The sequence below is a fragment of the Pleurodeles waltl genome, chromosome 9 (genome assembly GCF_031143425.1).
Source record: "Pleurodeles waltl isolate 20211129_DDA chromosome 9, aPleWal1.hap1.20221129, whole genome shotgun sequence".
Taxonomy (NCBI): Eukaryota; Metazoa; Chordata; class Amphibia; order Caudata; family Salamandridae; genus Pleurodeles; species Pleurodeles waltl.
The window spans coordinates 73839663-73858420 of NC_090448.1; the positions used below are offsets into that span (position 1 = coordinate 73839663).

At 44.5% G+C, this 18758-nt stretch overlaps 1 protein-coding gene across 1 annotated transcript in view; it reads left to right on the forward strand.

Annotated features, from left to right (window-relative positions):
- The window catches only part of RAD18 (RAD18 E3 ubiquitin protein ligase), a 530572-nt gene that overhangs the window by 331075 nt on the left and 180739 nt on the right, over positions 1–18758 (forward strand). The window contains exon 11 of the mRNA XM_069206336.1: positions 1538–1823. Within this exon, the coding sequence (XP_069062437.1) occupies positions 1538–1823 (286 nt within the window). The remainder of the gene's footprint in view (positions 1–1537; positions 1824–18758) is intronic.

Genomic DNA, 18758 nt, shown 5'->3' on the forward strand with positions numbered 1-18758 from the left:
TTTTTGCCTTCTGACCTGTTTTTGATGGTATGCTGGATTTTGTTTTTGCTGATTTAGTGTCTCTGCACACTTTACCATTGCAGATCAGTGCTAAAGTGCAAGTGCTCCCTGTGTAAATTTTATTGGTGATTGGTTTACCAATGACTGACATATTTCATTACTGGTAAGTCCCTATTTAAGTGTACCAGAGGTGCCCAGGGCCTGTAAATCCAATGCTGCTAGTGGCCTAGCACTGATTGTCCCACCCACGTGAGTAGCCCATGTAAACATGTCTCAGACCTGCCACTGCAGTGTCTGTGTGTGCAGTCTTGCCCTGCCAATTCGACTTGGCACGTGTACCCATTTGCCAGGCCCAAACCTTCCCTTTTACTACATGTAAGGCATCCCAAAGGTAGGCCCTAGGTAGCCCCACGGGCAGGGTGCAGTGTATGTTAAAGGTAGGACATGTAGTGATGTGTTTTACATGTCCTGACAGTGAAATACTGCCAAATTTGGATTTCACTGTTGCAAGGTCTGTCTCTCTCATAGGTTAACATGGGACTGCCTTTAAATATCTTTAAAGTGGGTTTCCTATTGGGAGCACATAGATGTGGAGTTTGGGGTCTCTGAACTCACAATTTAAAAATGCACCTTTGGGTAAAGTTGTTTTTTGGATTGTCAGTTTGAAAATGCCACTTTTAGAATGTGGGCATTTTCTTGCTTAAACCATTCTGTGCCTCTGCCTGCTTGTGTAGTCCACATCTGGAACAGACTGACAGTTGGGCTGTTGTGAATTTCCTCTAGACAGTGATACATGTAGCTTTAGGTCAGCCTTCCTCATTAATTGATCTGTTCAAGTGACATTGGCTTTTTGCACCCACTTTTCGCATCATAGAGAATGGGGCAATAGATCAGCCGCCCAGTGAATTCATTACTTTTTTTCCACCGTGAATGATATTATTTTGCTTGTGACATATTCACATCGTACTAAAAACAAGTCCACTTAAGTTCCATGGCTGGTGGGCCGATTTCCGCTGTCATGTTTTTCAAATTTATTTTTGTGGTTAGTTATGTTTTATTTATTTATGTATTTATTTTGCAAGCATATGCACACCAATCGAGGCATTGTACGTTTTATTTCAGTTAACCTTTTAATTCCTGTTGCTAGTGTGCAAAAAACATTGTGCACAAAACATTACCCTTTCCAAGGCCAGATCTATTGGCATTACAATGTTTGTTTTATTTCAACAATTGCTGTGTAATGCTTGTTGTTAATATACTTGCACTTGGTAACCTTTCCTCTGGTGGATGTCGTGCTAAGCTCTTTGCACTTCGTTGCCATGTGGATGTTATTTGTGAAAACTAAGCCAGCTCTTCAGGTGGTTTGTTTTTTGCAGTTCTCTGATTTGCTTTGTGCTTCAGCAACGACAGCTAAATATGATAAAATAAGCATGTGAGATGTATCTTGACACTGCCGTGAAGCACAGCTTATGTAGACATGGCAGACTGGTAAGTACACAGAACCAATTTTAATGCTGTTTATGTTCTTTCCTGGCAGAAGAAGACAATGAAAAACAGTGCCCAGAGCAGCTCTCTGTGGAAGATCCATCACCAGATATGGTCATTGTCAATGGTATAGAAGACCAGTCTGTAAATGCTGATCTGGCGAATGAACAGGTACATCAGCCTGTTATAGTAGTCGTCAATGAGGAGCAAGCAGACCAGTCTCTGGATTTTAATGAGAAAATAAGCCAAAAAGATGAGTCTTCAGATGTCCTGAAGGAGGGAACACTCCATCGGTCAGCATCTCCCAGCTTCCCACTATCTCCTCACTCAAGAGCAAGGTGAGCAAGACAGACTTTGACAATACATGTTCACGCAGAAAAAAAAACAGAACATCTGGTACAGATCTGTACTATCAAAAAACATTTTTAGAAAGCAGTTCATAGCAGGATCCAGCGTGTATGTTCAGGAATGGTACAAATATGATTTTGCTGGTGACGTCATGGTGGTGCTCCTCTGCTCATGCACTCTATTTTATGGGCACTTCGTTTTCTCTTTCGAGGGAACGTATACATTGTATAGCAGCTTCTTCCTAGACTCTTAAAGAGATGCGGTTAGGTTTGTACCTTTACCAGGAAATTTCACGTCAGGAGTTCGAAATGTTTATAGACCTGAACTTGCCAGTATGAATAAGTGACAGCAAAGAACTGCATACAAAGGGAATTTTGCAAAGATGAAACGAAACAGTTTTCTTTTCACTCAATAAAAATATTTTAGCAAAGGCAGTCTACTCCACTCTGCCACTCCCTCCTTTTCCTCTGTCATGCAGCACTGTGGCAACGTTTGGTGGCGTAATATAATACAAAAGTAAGTTAAATATTACTGGTAGCACCGCCAATTTAAAACTTTATATGGCAGTGTTCTTTAAAGAATATCCTTGCATCAATTATGTATTCACATTTAAACTCATCAAATATGTGCTGCTGAAAGTGTATACTTTTGCGTGCCGGCGGTTGGCCACAGAACATGGCCTGCAGCCTGGCTCTGAGGCCAACCCCCTATAAACACCCATCCTAGTACCATGCACGGCCTTCACCTGTGCGCAGCAGAGGTTGCCTTCAAAACCTGGCCTACAGCCAGACACTGCAGCTACCCCCCCACCCCAATCATCCAACCCTATGCTGTGCATGGACCTTTAGGCCGTGCTCGTCTGCAGTTGACCGCGGCCTCTCTGGGTGTGAGAATAGGTGTGAGTGGGTTATCTGGGGGGTGAGAGTGGCTGTGAGAGTGTCTGCCTGGGTGTGAGAGTGTGTATATCAGTGCCTTAGTGGGTGCGTCAGTGTGTGCGCTGGACTGTGAGTGGGTGCATGAGGGTGCCAGCAGGGCTGTGGGTGTGTAATAGTGAAGAGGGTCTTTGAGTGGGTGCGCGAGGGTCTGACTGGGGCTGTAAGTGGGTGCACGAGGGTCTGAGTGGGTCTGTGAGTGGGTTCCTGAGTGTCTGAGTGGGTCTGTGTGTATGTGGGGAAAAAGCAATTGAAAGAGAGAGAAAGATGGTGAGAGATAGTTTTTTAGGTTTTGATGTATGATGTGCTTAGAAAGAGATATTTCTGCACAATTTGAAAATAATTTCTGTGCAATTTGACAAGAAAAATGCCTTAAACATTTGCAATTCAACCAAAAAAAAATAAAGGAGGGAAATGACCAGGGATACACCTGGACTTGAATCCTCAACACACAGAGTGAAGGTCTGTGGCCTTCGCACTTGAGCTGTTCATTTTCTTTTAATATATTGTTTTTAGTCCTTTATGGGCTATCTGTGACCACGGTGGGAGCCTCAAGGCCCGGGGAGTTGGTGGCCTGGGGAGGGGTTGGTGAGGTCTGCAACCGACCAATCTCCTGCTTTACCCCCCCAAAATGCACATAAGTACAGCTTCGCCCCAGGGAGGTGGCGGTCCCACACACGCTTGGTTTTCAAATTTTCTCTGGAACCGTTCGACATGCGGCAAAAATGTTTTTTGTTTTTTTTTAAATTCTTTTTAGCCATGGGGGGGATGCTCTGAGACCCCACCACGAGAGCTAAGGGTTCTGGGTGTCTGATCCCTGGCACCTTTTTTTTTTTTTTTTTTTTACTTTTTTTTCTCGGACTTGGCTGCTGAGTCCCTAGATGGCTGGCAACACTTCCTGGTTGAAGTGTTGACAGCCAATCAGATCTCAGCACGAGATCAGGAGGAATAAAACCCTTATTTGTCGATATATAAAGTAGCAAAGCGTCTCCTCTAACAGTGCTTCATTTGTACCTTACCAAGCTTTATTATTGTCACTGATAGTTTACCGTTAACTAAATCAATTGGAGATGGCGAAATATTAAATAATTGTTGCTCAGAAATGTAATGAATGCCAAAATATTGTGCGATATCAGATCGAATTCTTGTAATGCAAATTGTGATCTTGTGCCTGACCTTGTAGTATCTGGGGTTCACAAATCAACACGGTTGCTTTAATTCCTCTATTACCTTCAGCTATGAATGGAATTTGCAATATCCATATTTAGCTGGTTTGCATAAAACATGTATCTTCCTCAGTTCTGCAGCCCAACAATAAAGATGGAGAGTGAAAGAGAGACCATCTGCTTTGTTTATACGTGTGATTTTTCCAGCAGATCCAAAGATCTTTATTCTTCCACAAAAAAGTGTTCAGCTGTATATAAAGTTTTACTCTTTTCACTCGTATACGCTCTGTTTAGCTGCTGTAATGTAGTGCACTAATGCTGAATGCCATGGCTTTGAAACTGCTTGTAGTTCATAAGATAAGCTCTCAGTTTGCTTGCCTGGCACTCAGAGGCCAGTATGGCTGGTCCCCTGCCTTTATATACTCCAAACCTTGAACATCTCCAGTGATTTTGAATGTATTTATTCTTCGGACATAGACCGGCCCGCATTACTTTTCCATATTGGTTAACCTTTCCTGTATAATCCCTAACTTCTCAGCCACTTCACAGATCCATGCTGCCAGACTATCACTTTGCCATTTTAGAGTTCTTTACTTCTCTTCTAAATGCTCATTATATTTATTTGATATTTCATCTCTTAGGTATATCTGCGGCATTCGATACAGTCTCTCACGGCATTCTGCTGGGCAGGTTACTGGAAGCCAGGGTTAAAGATACTTCCCTCGACTAGTTTAGATCCTACCCGATGGGCATAACACAAATGGTCTATTTGCCTTCTTTTCTCTCTGACTTTAGGATCTTGCATCAAGAGCTGCCACAGAGCTCTGCGCTTAGCCCTACTCTGTTTAATTTGTATATCTGCCCGCTTCTGAATCTCCTTTAATCTTTCGGAATATGATACATAAATTATGCTGATGAAACTCATCTTATTATCACTGCACAAAGGGCAATGATCCCTTTGGTCCTTTTCACAGAGGTATGAAAACTGTCTCCAGTTAGTTGAATCAGAATACCTTAAAGTTCAGCTCTAGAAAAAAAAGAGGTTCTGTGTCTACAGCATGGTGAGACCAAAGTATTTTGCAGCTTCATAACTTTCCCCCTTCTGGGATGGTACACACTGCTCCTGAAAAGGCTGTAAATAATCCAGGCATCTTCCGTGAAAGCAACTTCATATTGAAGACTCCGGTCAAATGTGTGGTTGCAAACTGCCATTTTTTACTTAAGGACATGAGAAAGCTCCTTCTGTTCCTTCACAAGCAGGTCCATCAGGTGGTGGCCTAGATGGCTATTCTTGGCCGCTTGAATTACTGCAGATCCTTCTATTCGGGACAGACAAGGGACTCTTAAGGAAATTGCAGGGTATTTAGAATGTGGCAGCCAAGATGACATTGTGCCTTTGTCGGTGGTCATCGTCATCAGATGCCCTAAATTCTCTGCATGACTTCCGGTAGAAAAGCGAGTGAAGTTTAAATCACTGTGTCTCTTATACCATCAGCTTCTTCCGTAGGCCCGATCGATCTAGCTAATAAATTCAAGAGGTACACTCACTCTCTTTTGCTGCCCTCTGATGCTTATCTGTTTGTTCTACCATAGGTGACTCGATGCCGGAAGTACGGCTTTCCCCATTTGTGCAGCAAAACTATGGGACCACCTTCTTATTCATCTGCAGAAAATCCCATCTCTCTTTCAATTCAGGAAAGCTCTCAAAACGTGTCTCTTCGGTGTCTAGTAGTTTGCTTTTCTGTTCTGTTGTGACAACACATTTTAATCACTCCAGGCTCTGCATGTAGGCGTTTCTTTGGTGGGAATCTTTTGTTTTAGCGCCAGAAAACCTTCCAGGGTTTTTGACGGGCTGAATAGAGTAAATAACATAACATGTTTTAAAGCAGCTTTCAGGAAACCTTGTGAGAAGCAGCTTCTGCCCGCTCTCCCTCCTCGTTAAGAAGCATCTCTCCAACCATCAGTGCAACTGTCCCTGACTCCCCCCTCACGTGCAGCCTCCCTTATAAGCATCAGCACCAAAGTTCTACAATGACATGTCAGGCTCTGTAGCTCTGGATGACACAGGAAGTATCCATGCATAAAAAAAAAACTCTTCACAGTCTCACACAGAAACACAACAGAATCCCAGTTTAACACACCTAGAGGAAAAACAATTAGATTAATACCCTGAAAGCATACTCGGTCTTAGCTAAAACCAACAGCTATGCATCCAGTACACAGGTCATCCTGCTCATCCAAGCAGCTTTCAAAACATATAGGTCCTGTTCTTCAATCGGAAATGATCGCCGTCAGTGGTTCAGTAGTTAATACAGACTGCTACCTTTAAGTTTAAATGAGTAATCAATACATGTTTTATGGGCCATGGGACGGCTATTCAGAAAAAATGACATCTTTGGTCTCAAGATCCAAATTGTCTGTGTATTTCATCACTCCATATAGAGCAATAAGCAACAGAATTGCGACCAGTTAGTCTTTGCGAAGTGCGTTCTGCTACATGCAAAGCACGTGTTGGTGCGTTTTTAGTAACTTTTGATCTGTTTGAGATAGAAACATTTTTTGTTGAAATCCGGAGATTATGCATCAGATGATGGATTATGTGTCAAATTGGGAAATCCATAATTATGCAGAAAATGGAGCAGCAAAATCGCATATTTTGTGGCCCTGACCAGAGGTTATCTTGGCAGTGGAAACCGACTAGGGTGGAAATACAAACTTTAAAAGTGAAGTATGGAATCCTATGGAAAACGTCAAACTGTTCCAAAGCTTTCAGCTACCACATTATAATCGCACGTCTGATGCATAATGTAGGCTCACTTATGAGCCTGGTTTCTTTTTGGTTGCACATTTTGTGTAGAACCCCTACCGGAAGAAGTGGCACAAGTTAGCTGACAACTTAAATTGATGTATAATCGGTAACAGGATCTGTCCCTCGCACTGTTCCTGCTGTTAAATCTTGGAACCTCCTTAACTTGCCCTGGAGCGGATGTGCTGCTGAGCCCAGTTGATACAACTGGTCACAGCAGACTGCAGAGGTATCAGATAACACCTGCATAGAGATTCCTTTGCTGCTGTGGATGGATGATGGCTGCTGAATTGTTTTATTTCGCATACCGTATTGGATAAGAGCTCTTGGCAAACGCCTGATAGTGACGTCACCAGGGGAGCTTGTCAGCTGTATAATTGTCTTCTGTAGTTTTGGAACCGATCAATAGAGTAGACTTTTGATTGATCACATGCCATGGTTTACTTTGGTAACATTTATCTTTCGTTGACACAGCCTTACAGACTTCCAGTATGAAAAAACAGTTATATCCAATAATCGAATAAAGACATGAGTAAAAAAAGCCAGTATATTCAGTTTATTTTGATACTAATTGCAGTCCCAAGATTTATAAACCTTGCCACCGTTTCTGCTCATAATTCCTCATTTTACATTTACCTTTAAAATGAAAAAGGCAATACTTACTGCTGCAAGGCCTGTTCTCATGACACAGTAGGCGCTACATGATCACGTCTGTCATAACACAGTTTTTGGGTAGCAGCGCTGTCCTACTTTAAAAAATAAATCATTAAATGAATGAATATTTGGATAAGGTTAAGAGGGCCAATTCCTTCTTGACTGGGCTGTGGGTAGTGAAATTGCACTAACTCTTTAAAAAAAATGAATAATTCCATATGCATTAAAAATCTAAAGCTGCAGTGTTGCGTTGGAGCTTCATGAAGAGTACGCAGTGAGCACAAAAGTGATGCCTCACACCACATATATATCTCACCTTGTGCTGTTCTGCCAAATAGTGCTGCCTTTGCACTGATTTCACAATTTTTTAATGGTGCACTAAAAAAACGAGCAGTTTTCAAATACAGCCACCTCCAAGGATGAAAGTTATGAGGATTTCTTGAACCATATCTCTTATCTGTTTAGTCTTGGCGCTGTAAATGACCACTGTTACCCAGTGCTTTAAATGGGCCGGTACTGTCCGGTACTGAGTACCGGCACTTTTTTATCTTAAGAGGGAGAGTACCGGCACATCTCAAGAAAAACGTAATACTTTTAATTGGAGAGTACCGGCACTTCTCAGAAACAAGCAGGTACTCTGGCAGAGAGTACCTGCACTTTATTTTTTCCATTTCAAGCACTGCTGTTACCATTAGCAAGACCAATGGCGCATATTTCACTAGAATAGATTTGCACTGCGTGGTTGAGTTTGCTAAGTAATATATGAAGTTCGATCCCGAGCCGAGATATGCGTTGCCAGAGAAACCACTGAGATATCAGGAAGGCGAGGGGCTTGGCCCCCAACAAATGTTCTAAAGGGAATTCTGAGTGGCAACTGGCCAGACAGCCCTCTTGGTGATCATCGGACACTGTTGCCAAGCTTCTGCAGTTAAGTGTTACTTGCTAGGTAGAAAGGTAAGAGGGCTACCTCCAGGGTTATCTTGAGCCCTGAAATCTAGGAACCCCTTGGCATGGTCCTCAGGAATGCTTCGGGCAGGTGCAGCGGGCACTGTTTATGCTGCAGCACAACGCTCTGGTTCATTGCAAGGTTAGCTGTGACAATTTCCAGACTGTGCTGCTGCCACCGTGCATACATTTAGTGGCCATCCCTGCATGGTACTGTTGTATCGCAAGCGGTACCACCTATCCACGTCCAACCCTCAGCATGTGTTCAGGGCAGCAGGCAGATAGCCCTTGAGAAAGTTGCACGTCACCAGATAAATTACTGGGAACACTTAAAGGAAAGGAGAAATGAAGTTCACTTAGCTCGCATTCTTAAATTAGTGAAATATCTGTTGTGGGACAAAGGAAGCAGGGAGGACTATTTGCATTCAAACTCAGCAAAGTGTTTACTGGGATGAATTTAGCAACACAAAAGGATGATGGACGGAGTGTTGAAACTTTTCAAACACTCACCCCAGTCACAGATGTGGGTTTAATCCATTGTTCTTTTGCTCACCATGCCACCCCAGTTTGGACGCAGCCATATGCAAATCAGTCTTGACCCTGTTCCCCATGGGAACAGTCCAGCCCGAACTGCCAAGCCAGGTCCTCCCTGGACCGGAAACAAGCATCCTAGGACTGGTTTCAGGGTATCACCCTTCATCAGCCAGGCTAGCTTGAATCCAGTGGCACAGTGAGCAAGGGACCCACGTCTGGGCATACCCTTCCCACTTAGGGCAACTTTAGCAACACAAAAGGACGATGGACGGAGTGCTGAACAATGCAAACACTCACCCCCAGTCACAGATCTGGGTTTAATCCATCATTCTTTTGCTCACCATGCCACCCCTGGTTGGACCCAGCCATATGCAAATCAGTCTTGACCCTGTTCCTCATGGCAACAGACCAGCCCGAACTGCTAAGCCAGGTCCTCCCTGGACCGGAAACAAGCATCCTGGGACCGGTTTCAGGGTTTCACCCTTCATCAGCCAGGCTAGCTTGAATGCAGTGGCACAGTGAGCAAGGGACCCACGTCTGGGATTGCATTGTTCAGCACTCCGTCCATCATCCTTTTGTGTTGCTAAAGTTGCCCTAAGTGGGAAGTGTATGCACAGACGTGGGTCACTTGCTCACTGTGACCACTTCAAGAAGATGTATATATCCTAGGAACCATGAGTAAAAATGATGAAGCAAATCTAAGATTTCTATGAGGTTGATACCACAATAGTGTTCTTGTGAAACCAGTGAATTTAGCCCCATACAGAGATTTATAAGCTAGACAGAGTGCTTAAAAAGCCACCCTTTCATTTACATGGAGCCAGTGAAGTTCCTAGTTAGATCACTTGACACCAAAATATATTTAGGCACCTTCTTTAGGACTCTAGCAGCTACATTCTGTAGCATTTGGAGCTTTCTAATAGCTGATTGTCACAGTCCCATGTACATTGCATTGCAATAATCAGTCCTAGAAAGGACAAGGGTGATAACTAGAGTTTCTTCGTAGCTGGAAGGTAACGTAAGGTAAAACTTTCCATAATGAACTGAGAAGAAAAAAAAAAAGAAGACACCACTTTGTTTACCTGTCCCCCAAAGGAGAGATCAGAATAAAAAATTGCACCCAGATTTCTCACTTTAGTCACCGACACAGGAGTAGAACCTAGGGAGTCAGGCCACCGCGGGTTGCCCCAAAAAGTGGACTCTTTCCCAAAAGTAATAACCTCCATGTTGTCGGAATTTAATTTCAGACAATTGGCGGTCATCCACTTCACAATAGCATTCATTAATTTGTTAAATCTCTCTGCTACCTCCTCCACATTTCTGGGGACCGATAGCACTATCTGATTAGCGTTGGCAAAAGCAACTGTTGCAAAGCCATAAGAATGGATCAGTTTAGCCAAAGGTGCTATGTAAATGTTGCAGAGCGTGAGACTAAGCGATGACCCCTGGGGAACTCTGCAAGGGCGGGAAAAAGGTTTAGAATGAAAATCCTCAAGAACCACTGTCTGCTCTCTGTTGCTTAAAAAGAAGCAATAAGGTGATATGCTGTTCCACGAATCCTAATTTCAGTCAGACATTCTAGCAGAACCGTATGACACACCTTATCGAAGGCTGGTGAAATATCCAAAAGCACCACCGCCGCTCTTCCTCCCTTATCTTTAATGTCTCCGATCTCCTCAGAAACCGCAATTAAAGCTGTCTCAGTAATAAAACCTGTCCAAAAGCCAAATTGTACGTTATCCAAAAGATCATTTGTTTCTAGATATTCAGATACGCTTGTAAAAAGGTGTGAAATCGGACGGAAATTTTTCTCCTCAGTCGGGTCTAAGGTGTTTTTTTAAACAAAGGTAGACCAGAGACCTTTTTCCACTCAGCCGGAAAATACCCTGACAAAAGTATAATATTCAGCAAAATGGTCAAGACTGGTGCAACATTAGTGCAAAAATCGTTACCTAGCCTAGGCGGGCATGGATCTGATGGTGTTTCAGACTTTACCTGGCCAATGAGTTTAATTGTTAGATCATTTTTCAGCAGTGGAATGTCGGATAATTCCACTTCTGAAGTCAGAGGCTTTCCAGCAGCAGATGGAGAAAAAACAGGCAGTATCAAATTCTCTGTACACTGACTCAACATTATGTTTAAAAAAGTCTGATGACCTATTGCAGTATTCCTAATTAGGTGGGTACCTAAAAGAGCAAGCCGGTTCTTGCCGGTTAGAAGACTAGAATTTAATTTAATAAATAAACCAAGACTAAAACAACAAAAATAAAATAAGTAAAACTTGAGTTATGTATTTTTTTTAAATATACTGTTAAACTGTACTTGGATTCCAAAAGCACCAACTGGGGACATCTGGTCGCAGAGTGGGAGGAGATGTGTTGTTTTTCTCCATGCAACAGCTGAGATGTGAAGACCTTGCCCTGACAAAAATGCTGCAGTGTTGGTTCCAAAGTCGATGCACTGGTTTTGTGATGCAAGGTACAGCAGTAATGCGATTCTGGTTGCGCTGGTGCCAACCCACACAGTAGAGGTGATGCATTGATTTTCTCCATGCACCAGCAGTGATGTGTCGTTTCTGCTCTCGCAGCAGAGGATGTGTGGGTCCCAATGGAACAAGCACCTTAAGCCCACTTCCAAGGGGGCACCACTTGGCAGGACAGGGTCAGAGATGTCAGAGTCCTGGTGCAGGGTGGTTGGAAGTCAGTTATGTCCCTGAGACTTCAGATCAAGAGGCCAGCAAACTAGCCCTTGGAGTCACTCTGGGGTCTGGGTTGGAGAAATTCAGTTCCAGTCCTTCTCACTCCCAGGCAAGAGAGAAGCAGGCACAGGTCAGTACAAGAAAGTAGGACCCCAGCAAACCGCACTTCAACAGAGTGGCAGTCCTTTAGCAGCACAGCATTTCTTGTTCCTGGCAGAGTATTCACAGGTCCAGAAATGTACTGAAATGGTGGTGTCAGAGATCCAGTACTTAAACTCAGTAGGGCCTTTGAAGTAGGGGAAACATCAGAGACATGCCCTTGATGTGCACATAGTCCCTGCCTTGGCTCCTGACTCACTACAGGGAGTTATGCAGCCTTTTGGGTGTGGACAGGACACAGCTTATTCCGGTGAAGGCGAGGCTGTGCCCATGCCCAGCTCCTCATTCCCATCCTGCCCAGCATTGCCAATCAAGGCCAAACAGGTCACACCTAAGCTTTCATCTTTTGTGGCTGTCTAGAAGGGGTACACAGAGCCTAGCACCAATTGGCTAAAGTAAGAACCTGCCAACTTTATAAAAGTGGCATTTTCTTAATTGCAAGCTAAAATCCAACTTCACCAAAAGTTGTGATTTAAATTGTGATTCCAGAGACATCAAACTCAAAGTCTGTCTATTTAAGATTGTAAATTACGTTTATAAAATGTAATAGGGTAATCTCAATGTTAACCTATGACAGAAGTATGCCTTGCAGTAGTGAAAAACACATTTAAAAGTGTTTTACTTCCAGGACATGTAAAACTTAAAATTACATGTCCAACTTTTTAAATACACTGAACCCTGTCCATAGAGCTGTTTGCGGCCTACCTTATGGTTGACTTACATGTATTAAAAAGGAAGGTTTGGGCCTGTCAAAAGCTTTACTTTGAGGGGTCGAAATAGCAGTTTAAAACTGCACACACTGGGCATCAATACAAGTCTGGCAGTCACTAGACCACCAGACTTGCAGACCGCCACCTTACAACCCTGGCGGTCTGGCTGCCAAAGAACTGCCAGCTCCGCCAGGATCGGAGCATCGATTCCCTGGGGATTACGACCCCCTTCTCCATCAGCGGTTTCATGGCGGTATAACCACCATTAAAATGCTGGTGGAGAACAGGTGCAGGGGGGCCCTGCACCTTCCATGCACTTGGCTTGGGCTGCCCTGGCCAGCACGATCTCAATTTTCACTGTAGACAGGGGACATTGCGAGGGTGCATCCTAAGCTCTACAGCATTGCCACCGGCTCGATTACAAGCCAGAGACAATGCTGTAAGCTGTTTCCTGCTAGGCTAGCAGGTGGAAACTCAATTTTCCACCCGCTGACCTAGCGGGAAGCTCTTAATGGGGCTGGTGGGGAGGTAGTCAGTATGACGGCAACCTCCGCATCGAAAGTCTTACTCTGTCTGCCACACTCATAATCAGCCCCACAGTCTTTGCAGTGGCAGGCCTGAAACATGTTTAAAATGGCTACTTAAGTGGGTGGCACGGTCAGTGCTTCCGGCCCACCAGTATTGTTTAATTTACAGGCCCTGGACACATGCACTGCTCTCTACTAGGGACCTATAAGTAAATTAAATATATTAAATATGCCAGTTGAGGATAAGCCAATGTTACCATGTTTTAGGAAAAGAACACAAGCACTTTAGCACTACTTAGCAGTGGTAAAGTGTGCGGAATCCTAAGGCCAGCAAAAACAGAAGCTCAGAAGGCAAAAAGTTAGGGGAAACCACGCCAAGGATGTCAGGTCTAACACTATTTTTGCAAGTTGGGTTTGCTGCCCATTGCGGAGAAAAATGTGGTTTGTTTGTTAGTGTTTCTTGGTTTTTTTATATAGCATTCCATACTGCACTTCTTCCATTGCTAAAAACTTTAAATACCAGGCATTGCAATTTCTATACTTCGTTCACATAACAGGATTGCCAGTATTGCTCTAATGGCAGCTATGCGTTAGATGTTTGCAGCACATATCTTGGCAACCAATCACCTCCCAACCTCTCAGAATATGCAGTGTATAAGGAGAAGCTTCAAGACGTCAAAACTCTGGCCATAGTTCACTCAGCAAAGATCGCTGGATGGTCAGCGACAGAAGACAAGTTTTCAAATGTGTGTAGGTCTTGTTTGCCAGGTGTTATTTATGAGGAATCATGGACTGTGCTGAGCCAGTCGTACCTTTATGTGTTGCTTTAATGTGAGGAAGTCTGCATCTGTTAGGAAAAGATGGTGAAACTCTGTGAACATATGGCTCTGATTTTCTGCAGAAGAAAACAAGTCCATGAGTTCCAGACTTCCTTTTCTTGCTCCCTAAGCTCGTAACTCCGCCCCTGCCCCACCCTCTAGAGATGACAGCGAGGAGCCGAGATCTGGCTGCCTTGTCGAGCTTTTCACTCTCCCCAGATGACGGGTTTAAAACATTAGCATCTGCTGATCTATGATTAAGCTTTAGTTTGCCACATTTTTATGGTAAACTTGCAAGTCCAAACACAGGAATGAACAGGCATGGTACCAGAATATCATGGACTAATTATGGTCTGGCAAAAAGACCGTGTGCTAAATATCGTTTTCAGAAATATTAGCCTGCATGCAGTTCGACAGTATTTTTCTAAATAATATTTAGGAAACAATATTGATGCCAGACAGTATTTTTCTTAATGATATCCTGATACGTTGACATTGACGTCTAGAATGGCTAAAGTAAAGTTGCATCCTCCAGTTTCTTAATAAAAATATATTTAGGAATTAACCCCCAAAAGGTTTAGCAAGTGCTTTATATTTTGGGAATTACCATTTTGAGTAGCAGGGCCTACCTCTCACCCCAGTTTAAGCGGACTCTTACTTGTAAGGTAAGGGTGCAGACTGCTAGAGCACTCTTGTGGCTCCCGCACTCAGGGAAGTCCTACCCCTTCACACGGTAAATGTAATGATTGGGCCAAGTTGTACAGTCTTGATGGTTAGCAGGGGCACTGCTTCTAAAAACATATCTACAGCCGCTATCTGAATAAGAACTTCCAAACAGCTACTTTTAACCATTACTTGAAATGTCAGAAAGTTTTGCGGAGCCTGGGTCCTAACGTGATGTAGGACCCGTTTACAGGACCTCTCTCTGTTGCATGGTCAATTTGTCCAAAAAGTAAATAATGCCCATGGACATATTTTGAGGTACGCCAGAATATGGGGCCACATAGTGGCATCTGGTGTTACCTGCCTCATCATGTATGTGTACCAAAGCAGGCTTTGCCTGCTTTTTTGGTACATATAAGAAGTTAGGCTACAACAGCACAGGTCTCTGCAAAGAAAGGGCACTGGAACAAACATCCCCGACTGCTCCCACCTTTGATGGCCCTGTTTAAAAATGCAGCATGGGGAGGTCAACGTCAAGGAGGTGTGAAGTAGTTATAATCTTTTTTTTATGGACCGGATTTCCCAAGTGATTGAGCTTCTAGAATATATCAACTGGACACAGTACATTACCAATGCACAATTATAAGATACTGTAAAGATTTATCTTTTTGATTCTAAAAAGATATATTGCCATATAAAGGATATTACCTATTTTTATCTCTATTTTTTTAAGTTGCTTTGGGCTGGTTGCATGTGAACACGTGTGTGAGCTGAGCGTGGCAGACTACTTTCCAGCTCGGTCTGGTATATGCACACAGGTAGCCTGTCTCAGAAGTGACCCTTTGGTAATTAATGCTGTCCTGGTCTGGCATAGGCCTCATAATGTGAATGGGCATTAATGGTTAAGTAGGTACATCTATAGTTATTACTGATAAGTGGGTGTGCGCTTCACTACAATATAAACTGTGGAAAAAAATCTGCCTTAAAGTACAGTGTCAACGTATTGGAGCCTAGAGACAAGTGTGATGCACTGATCATGTAGTTAAAGTGGACTCCAAGTGAATATGTAATGTCACCTTTTTCATATCTGCACTCGTTCTGGCACTTGAGGATTTCTCAATTTTCTCTGACTCAGCTTCTAATTAGATTCCAGGCCTTTGTTCACCTGTTGGGCCAATGTTATTACACTGCTGGCCAGCTGGTAGATTGAAGGCCTCCATCCTTCCCCACACAGAATAGCCATTTGCCAGTGCTTGAACCTGTCCCTGGGAAAGAACAGGGTAGCAACGAAATCCAGGACTTATTCTTAGACGAGTTATATCAAGTCGCTGTTTTGAAATGCCTAAAAATGCTATTAAAGAGGGGTAGGACGTGGTGGATTGATGGTGTGTCTACACAGGGCTACAAAATTGTGCCCTTCAAGTGGCCAGAGAGTCAATGGGACCTGTAGAGTGTAGACAGGTAAGGGATTCTGCCTTGTGGCCTGCTGAATGAGGCTGGAGGCGACTCTGAGCTGTTGAAAACCCAAGGCACTGGACAAAAGGGTAGGTCATAAGGAGGGAAAACCAAGAGCTGAAAACTTTTTGGAGGCCACAAGGACAGAAATCAACGGTTCTGTACCAGTAGGTGCAAAATACACTTTCTCCTGTTCAATTCTGCCCAGCAAGACCGAGGCAGTAAGGCTCTTTCACACCGTGCACCGAAGGGAGCAGATATCGGAAAGCGGAGCCTGAAATATGAAGTAGTAGGCGACAGAGGACTGACTCCCAGCCTTCATCGCTGCACGGATTTCCGAAGCGAGATAAAGAGGAGTCGGTCCTAACAAGAGAACACGCTCCTGACACCCCTCAAGGTATAGCAGGGTGTGTGACAATCTATGCCCCATAGCAAAAGAGGTGCCCGTAAGCTGCCCAAGCCATCTGCTGCCTGTAATAATAAGGGGAAGCTACAGCGTGAGAATAGCGCACCCCCCTGATACACTCCTGCTGCCACCACTGTTCTGGTGCAAAGACTGTCACCTGCATGAGCATGCTGCACTCAGGCGGCCACTACTGCAAGTAAGGAGTCCCGCTCCCCCCCACCACCATCGTCATACTGAGCGGCGAGAGATCCCGAGTCCCTACCACTCCTGAACAAGTTGGAGGACCGGCAAGAGACATGCCAGCTCGCTTGGGCAGAGAGCATGGCACACAGCTTTGGCGAAGCTGGCGCGACATGTAAGTGACTCGACTGCTGCAGCCCCAGTTAGGATGAGTGCTGAGCACCCCTGTGAAGGTCTGTTGCCACTGCGGGTGGAAAGGAGACTGTTTGCCTCCTGCTGCAACGTTGTCACACCAGACTTGAGAGACCGGGCACCAGCTGAAGGTTTGACCGCAATGACCTGAACATGCACCTACCATGATCAGCCCCTGCCACACCGGCCCATAGCCCGCACTGCCCCTACACTGAGCTCTGCTGCACACCTGCATCTCCAGAACCACGCAGGCTGCTGTTTCAGAAAATGTTGCTGGGGCCTAGTGAAGTGTAAACCTGCAGTGCCACCTTGCCTCTCCAATCACCCTCACTCCTGCAACATCAACACTTGTCGACCGGGTCACCTAACGGCAAACACCATCATTGCCATATGCATCACCTGATTCAACCTATGAGTTTCCCAACACCAAAGTGAAATCGTACCTCCTCAAAACATCAAGAGACTCCTTACAACGTCAGACCAATTGCCCCAAGACCATCTGAAAGCCCACCCCCACCAGTTCCTGTTGGCATGCGCACTGACCAAGTATCATCCACCCTTACAGTTGCACGAATGACTTGGCCAGGGCTCCTGTAGGAGAGCCTACAGTGGCCCGCAAATGGCCAACACACAGCCCAGCACAGTCCACGCCTGTCCCGTGGTGACCCATCGAAAGGGCCTCTAGGAAATTCCTGAGTGAGGAATCCGTAAACGAGAGGTGGTCTGGAAGCTGCTCCACCGCCAAAGTACAGGACGCGCTAGAGCTTCAAAAGATGGGATTATAACACCTTAGATGTTGTCCCAGTCTTCGCGGTATTGGCAATCATGAAGTCAGGATGTCTCCCCAAGTATCTCTGCAGTGGACTACATCAGCACTCCTGATGCACCAAGTTTGAACTGTTTATACCAACCACATCACCACGAGAGCACGCAGGACTGACCAATAGTGCGTAAGTGGATATTGACCCAACCAACCTGCTGTTACTGAATCCGGACTCCATCCACACAGCGTTCGTGCCCAGCAGGTGCTGGTTAAATCATAGACTCGTGGGGAGATGCCTGGGTGTTCCCAGCTGCACCTGTCCTCTGCCATCCCGCAGACTTCTTCTCGAGGCGTAGACTTTCTGTTTTGTTCTTACAGGTTAGACTTGTTCCATTTTCCATAACGTTTGGGAGGAATGTAGTCTCCTGCTGGAGACACCTGCACTTCTGCACATAGTATTTTGCCAGCCACTCCCTTAGGGCTGCACTTTATACCTATCCAACACAGGTATCACCGATCAGGTGACCCTGCCAATTAAGGAGCACGAGTGTACGTGCTCCGGGTCAGCTCAGTGACTATTGCATGCTGGTGTCGGTGTCATTACTCTAAGTGGCATGTGGGCCTAGGGCCCAGAACATTACAACGTCTTTACTGTGGGCATTCCACGTTACCAGATTCCTTTAATACAGCGGGCACACAATGTGGTTGTCCGCTCGGGAGTGGAATTCGGCAAGCGAGAGGGCATTCCCCTAGACATGACATTATATTTACTGGCCGCCATCAACCCCAGAAATCATTTCAAAGTGAGCTATCACATAATTTCCGATGTTGTTACAACCTGGCTCCGACCTCTAACAAGAGTTATTGCTCCGCTTCCTATTTAGGAAATAGGGAAAAAGCATACTCGCTGTGTCTTGCTTTAAATGTATTTCTAAATTGAGAGGCAGGGTGAATTTCTCCTTCCAAGGTCCCAATGTTTAGAGCTCCCTGGGCTTTGGCAACCCCCTCGTTGGTAGGCTTCAAAATAGTTCTAAAGACTTGGTCAAAGGGGTATGGTTAAGAACTATATTTAGTGCACGATGCAAGTGTTTCCTTTCAATCTAAATATGAAATAACCTTTAGTTGTATAAACACTAGTCGGAACGCAGAAACTGACTTGATTAAATATTTTAGTCCTCGTTTCTCTCCAACCACCTCACCCCCTTCCCTTCCCTCTCACACCCTCCTTACCTTTTCTCACTGCTACACCGCCCTCACATATTTTTGCCATAATCATGTCTATACAATTACATTCTCCCACCACAATTCTGTTTCTCT